Source organism: Otolemur garnettii, unplaced genomic scaffold, assembly GCF_000181295.1.
Source record: "Otolemur garnettii isolate 467f Iridium unplaced genomic scaffold, OtoGar3 scaffold00065, whole genome shotgun sequence".
Lineage (NCBI taxonomy): Eukaryota > Metazoa > Chordata > Mammalia > Primates > Galagidae > Otolemur > Otolemur garnettii.
In genome coordinates, this window is record NW_003852460.1 from 36,811 (window position 1) to 43,476 (window position 6,666).

General features: G+C 50.5%; 1 protein-coding gene across 1 annotated transcript in view; it reads left to right on the forward strand.

Annotated features, from left to right (window-relative positions):
- PLCXD1 (phosphatidylinositol specific phospholipase C X domain containing 1) overlaps positions 1-6,666 on the forward strand; it is a 29,256-nt gene that overhangs the window by 14,844 nt on the left and 7,746 nt on the right. The window contains exons 5-6 of the mRNA XM_012807135.2: positions 1,663-1,810; positions 5,784-6,026. Of these exons, the coding sequence (XP_012662589.2) occupies positions 1,663-1,810; positions 5,784-6,026 (391 nt within the window). The remainder of the gene's footprint in view (positions 1-1,662; positions 1,811-5,783; positions 6,027-6,666) is intronic.

Here is a 6,666-nt window from a genome sequence, read left to right on the forward strand (position 1 = left end):
GGGGACTATTACAGTACAAGGGGCCTATTATAGTAGAGGGGGACTATTACAGTACAGGGGAATTATTATAGCAGGGGGGACCGTTGTAGTCAACAGGGACTATACTCTATTACAGTAGAAGGGGACTATTACAGTAGAGGGGAACTATTACAATAGAAGGGAACTATTATAGCAGAGAGGACTATTACAGTGGGGGGGACTATTACAGTAGAAGGGGCCTATTATACTAGAGGGGGGCTACTACAGTAGAAGGGGACTTTTACAGTAGAGAGGGACTATTACAGTGAGGGGGACTATTTCAGTAGAAGAGGGACTATACAGTAAAGGAGTGAAGGAGCTAAGGAAATTTCATCCCAACATATGACTCCCTGGTATGACCTAAGGCCATTCGAGGTCAGGACACTGGAGGAGGTCTTCCCTCCCTTCATAAACTGGACTAGCCTGATCAGAGATCAAAGCGGACAATTGCCTCCCTTTCCCCTTCCTGCTATCCCAAGACATTTCAGGCAGGAATGTTGGGAATGTAGGCGACCTGGCCCAAATCATTTGGGTCATAAATACCTGTCTCCCAGGTTAATCCACAAGTCCATCTGTTCCTCCCGTACACGGTCGTCACCAGCAATCCCTCTAGCAACCACTGATGCTCTATCCTGCATTTCTCCCCTCCTCTGAAGGATGATTATAAAGACATCTGAACTACATCAAGAAACTGGGTAATCACTCTATGATTTGTCCCTGTGTGCATAGTAATAAATCCTTTCTCTCAGGATTTATTAAATAAATCCTTATCAAATCCTTTAATGAATCCAATCTGTCTTCAGTTGATCTTTCAGTGAACTTTCAACAGAAAGGGCAACTTTCCCCTCACCTTTACAGGGGGAACATTACAGTAAGGGGGACAATGACAACAGAAGGGGGCTATTACTGCTACAGCATAGGGGGACTTTATAGTAGAGGGGGGACTATCATAGTAGGGGGACTAATACCCTAGAAGGGGACTATTACAGTAGAGGGGAGACTGTTACAGTACAGGGAGACTATTATAGTAGAGTGGGGGTATTACAGTAGAGGGAAGACTATTGCTATAGAGGGGGACTGTTACAATGGGGGAACTTTTATAGTTAAGGGGGACTATTACAGTCAAGGGAGCCTATTATAATAGGAACTATTACAGTAGAGGGGAGACTGTTATAGTAAAGGGAGGACTTATAGTAGGGGGGACTGTTCTAGTAGGAGGGACTATTATAGTGAGGGAACTATTACAGTACAGGAGAATTATTACATTGGGGGACTTATAGTAGAGGGGGACTATTACAGTATAGGGTACTATTATAGTAGGGAGAGACTATTATAGTAGAGGGGGGCTGTTATAGTAGAGGGGAGACTGTTACAGTAGAGGGGACACTATTACAGTAGGTGGGGACTTTTTTAGTGTAGAGAAGACTATTATAGTAGTTGGGAGACTGTTATAGTGGAGGGGGGACTGTTAAAATAGAGGGGGGACTATTAATCTAGAGGGTAAACTTCCTCTAACGAAATATTTGAGAAGGCTATTCTGATGCCCTCAACAACCCTATTCCTCCCCAGTCTGTTTTTTCCTCCCCAAAGCCACAGCCCCTGTGTGATTTTTTTGCCCTAAAAAAGCCTCTTTTCCTTCTGCAGGTTGCAGGAGGCTGTCCTGCCACGGGCGGGCAGATGAGCACCGACTGCAGCTTCCGCAGCCTGCGCTGCAGGATGGGGAACTCGGACTGGATGTCAGCACTGAGTCCCCAGCTGTGGGACGTGCCCCTGCACCACTTGTCCATCCCAGGTAAGGTTGAGGGAAGGGCTGTCACGTGCATAACCCCCTAGGGGCACTACTGCAGGGCCAGTCTTGGGTGTGGGGAAACCAACCCTCTAGCACACGGTTGGACACACACATATGCACACAGGGCACACGTGGATGCACTGGCACACACATGTGCACACAGCACATACTTGTGCCTGTCTCCTTCATCATGACACACTTAAGGGAGGCCCACGGGCCACCCCCAGGAGGGTACGGCTTTGGGGTGCCTTGTCAGCCTGGGAATTCGGGGCTACACACCCCTTGGCTGGTCTGTTCTCACTACTAGAACATGAGGGAGGGGGTTTCAGGCTCCACCAGTTTCTCTATCACTCTCCTCCCAAGACTGCAGAGAGTCCCCTGGGCTCAGCACTCCAGTGTTGGGAAGGAGAAGCTTAAGTGCCCCAGAGATTTTTCAAGTGAACTGAAAAACCCTCGAGTCTCCTCAATTGCAACAAATGATGAGAAAGACAGCACTGGACTGACACGTACAAGAGGTGGGACAGGCCATGATGGCCACAGGTGGGGCATGTCCCACATGACACGCCACAGTGTCCTGTCTGTGTCCAGCACACGGAAGGGCCCTTGTCTACCAACTGCTGTGGTGTGGTAGCCCTGGGTGCCCAGCTGCCAACAGCAACTGCTGACGGCCTTGGCCACACCACACAGAGGTGAAAATGTGTTTACTGCTCTTTGGTTCATGCTTGTCGGAAAGCGTGGAGCCGAGTGCCTCAGCTCACATTAACATGAGACCTGTGTCCAGCTGCTCTGAGCACAATGTCTTCAATGGCTCGTCTGTGTTGTGGCCACGTCAGAGCTGCCTTTCTCTTTGTGGCTAATATTCTCTTGATGGAAGGAACTTCGCTGTTCCCACCTCCTGGTTGCTGTGAACTTGGTACACTTGTCCTTCTTTGCATCTGTTTTCGTTCCTCACCCTGCATGCTCAGCATCTTTTAAAACTGATGCTGCAGCAGGATCCGGAAGCATAGCTCTGCCTGCATTCCTGCCAGGGAGTCCTGCCCCTGCCAGCAGGCCCAGTGGAACAGGACATGGACATTCCCTCTGACAAAGGGAGCCGGCAGCTGCCCTCCACATACCTTGGAGTCATCTCTCCTTATTCTCTGTCTGTCACCTTGTTTAAGTGTCTGCACGTGGTTGCAGGGTGTGGGTGTGGTGACTCCCTCTGCCATCCTCTGTGATGAGTGGGCAGGCATTTCCATCCTCTGCTTTTATAAAAAGGAAGTAAAGGAGAGGCACCTCCCATGCCTCTCTCCATGTGAGCACAGTCATCTCGGGAACTGCTCCCTCAGAAGGGTGCAGAGTTTTCACTGGGTGGCTGTTACCAATTCCCCACGTGGCTTCTACTCTGTCTCTGCATGTTCTGCAACACAATGCATGGTCCAGCCTCTTCCCATTGCCAACTGGGGCTGTGCAGTGGTGCCTCAGTGTTGTGGTAATTTATTCTCCAGTTTTCACTTTGTCTGCCCCTGGTGTTTCTAACAAATCATTTAATCTTTTAAATCTGGCGCATAGTTCACTCACTGTGGACTAGCATCAGCCAGACCACTGCCCAGGCAGGGCATGGGACAGTCTCTCCCCAGAGGGTCACTTTGTGCCCATTGTAGCGAATGTACCCAGAAAAGCATCCCCATCCTGGCCTCTTGCACCCCAAGAGGTTTTGTCTCTTCTAGAACTTTCTGCTGAGGGACCCTGACAGTGTGACAGGGTGTACCGACTACTATCACTCAGTGATGCTGTTGAGATCCATCTCTACTGTCATATGGACCAGAAGTTCTCTTCTAGAATTTTATGACTTTTTAAATGAAATTTAAATCTTTGGTTTACATGCATTTATGTTGGTGGGGCAGGACTCAACCTGCAGCTTTCCAGGACTGCCCGGTTGTTCTCGCAGCTGGTCTCCTCCAGTGGCATGAATCCAGCCATGGAAATGACATGGCCACATGGTGCCGTCTGGACCTAAAGGGGAAAAAGCCCCCAGGAGCCAGGCCGACCTGAGCAGGGCGTGGAGGAGTGATGACAAACAAATGCCGTGGCCAAAACAGCATCCCCCAACTCTCTTCCCACCTAGAACTGTGAAAGCAGCTTATTTGGAAATGAGGTCTTTGCAGATGTAATCATGTAAGATGAGGTCATCCTGGACTTGCTTGGGTGGGTCCTAAATTTAAGGACTGGAGTCGTCATAAAGACAGATGTGCAGAGAGGACAAGCTACGTGGAAATGGAGGCAGAGACTAGAGTGATGTGGCCACAAGCCCAGGGACACCCAGAGCCCCCAGGAGCTGGGAGAGGCAGGAAGGAGCCTCCCCTGGGCCTATGGAGGGAGACTGGCCCTGACACAACTTCACCTCAGACTTCTGGGCTCCAGGGCTGGGGAGGGTGAGTTTCTTTGGGTTTAAATCCTCAGTTTGTAGTTCTCCATAACACTGACAGCTGAGTCCCTGTTTGTGTTTGGGGGGTCACTTGCTGTGAGCCCCCCACACACACACACTTGTTATCTCTTTAACTACTCTGCACTTCAGAAATCCCAATGGTGAGAATGGGTTTGCAGGGTCAGAGTGAAGTTTAGATAAACCCTGGATGTATAATCCTCTGGATGTGGAGAGAGAAGCCCCCAGCTTCTTCCCTCATGCTCCCCTCCTAAAGTAGGGATATTCCTCCTGCAGAGGACAGTGTGTGTATGTGTGCAGGAATATCTTTCCCTGTCAGCTCAGCTGTCCCCAGGACCATCACAGGGGGCAAGACCAGGTCCCAGGTAGGCTGGGGGAGTCTGTGAACAAGTCTGTGGGACGCACAAGAGGGTTAAGAGCCTGCTTGCTGAACTGTACTGTTTAGAAGTTACTAAGGTCCCAGGTCATCACAAATAGTTTTATTTATTTTTAATTCCTTCATTCATTTATTTTTGAGACAGAGTCTCATTCTGTTCCCTGGTTAGAGTGCTATGGTGTCATAGCTCAACGCAACCTCAAACTCCTGGGGTAAAGTGATTCTCCTGCCTCAGCCTCCCCAGTAGCTGGAACTACCATCACTCACCATGAATCCTGGCTAGTTTTTCTATTTTTAGTAGAGATAGGATCTTGCTCTTGCTCAGGCTGTGTGAATAGTTTTAAATATACTATTTGTATCAATTTCTACTGGTTAGAAAATGAGAAAACTACTATAAACAGATCCTTCCTATACGTAATAGATATAAAATAGACACATAAATGTGCTGTGTCAGTACAGAACTTACAGAAATTGCAATGTCAGTACAGAACTTTAATTTTTTACTTAACTCTATATTGTCATTTTCCTGCAATTACCATGAATTCCTGTAGGTATTAGTCTCCTAGAGCTGCTACAACAAAGTACCACACGCTGGGGGCTTAAAATCACCCTGGAGCCCAGGAGTCTGAGGTGCAGGAATCTCGGGGCTACTCCCTCCACAAGCCCCAGGGGAGGCTCCTTCCTGCCTCTTGCAGCTCCTAGGGGCTCCAGGCATCCCTGGGCTTGTGGCCACATCACTCCAATCTCTGCCTCCGTCTCCACGTGGCTTCTCCTCTGTGTCTGTGTCCCCTCTGCTCTCTTACGAAGACACTTGTCACTGGGTTTAGCGCCCTCCCTAATCCAGGATGAGAGTCTCATCTTGAAACTCTTAAGTAATTACATCTGCGCAGAGACCCTTTTTCCAGGCGGATGTACATTTGGGGCCTGGGGAGGAGAGACAGGAAGCCCAGCTCCAGCAGTTGGGAAGACATAATGAGCAAGGCCCATGGTGGAGCCTGTGGGAGGGGAGGGCTGAGCAGGAACCTGGGCGCTGTGCCCAGAATGGGGCAGAGGTGAAAAGGAGTGGGGGCGAGGGTTGGGTTACTGCTCAGATGCATTCTGCATGTGCACCTGTGATGCACAGTGTGGAGCATGGGGTGGGGAGTGGCCAGTGATTGTTCCCTCTCTGCTTGCAGGCAGCCATGACACGATGACCTACTGCTTGAACAAGAAGTCCCCCATCTCTCAGGCCCAGCCCCGGCTGCTACAGCTGCTCAGCAGAGCTGCCCCCTGCATCACCCTGCCTGTGGTGCTCAAGTGGTCTATCACCCAGGTGGGAGAGGTGCGGGGTCCACTGGGCATAGGAGGGGGCAGGGGGCTCCCACTCCCAGGCCTGTGTAGTCTCATCCCACCCCTGACCTTAACTCTGGGAAAATGGAGCTGAAGACAAAACCTCCTACCAGCCCAGACACCACTCTCCAGAGGCAGGAGAGAGAGGGACAGTTTATTAGTGAATAGCTGGAGACCACAGTGGCCACACAGCTGCTCAGAGATGCAGACAGCATCTCACTGGGCCTTGGGCCCGGAGTACGTACCCATTTTGTTCTTGGGCTCAGGGTCGATGTCCTCTGATTTCCTCACATCTGTGATTGCCACTGGGTTTGCCCTGAGGATTCCGGTAACCGTGGTTTCCCTGGAAATGGGGAGACAGGGCATTTTCCTCCCTGATAATTCCATTTCTGAGAGGCCCCAGGTCCCGGGAAATGCCCCAGGTTGTCAGGCTGTTGGGAAGCCTGTTCAGGCCTTAGGTTATTAACACTGGCCTTAATGGCATAGAGGAAGTCCCTATAGCTGCAGGTTTCTGAAGTCAGAGCCCAAAGAGCTGTTAGGGGGCTGTGTCCTCCCGGCTTTGCCTGGAGGATCAAGTATGTGGCCCTTTCCCTGTGTCCTCCCTACCCTGTGCAGAGTTGGGGCAGCTTCTTTACCTTTTCCAGTTCTTGACTCTCCTCTTTCCTCTTGGGTCCAGCCTCCTGCCCCTGCAGCCACCGTGGTGCCTTTGGGCATCTGTAGGTCTGCGGG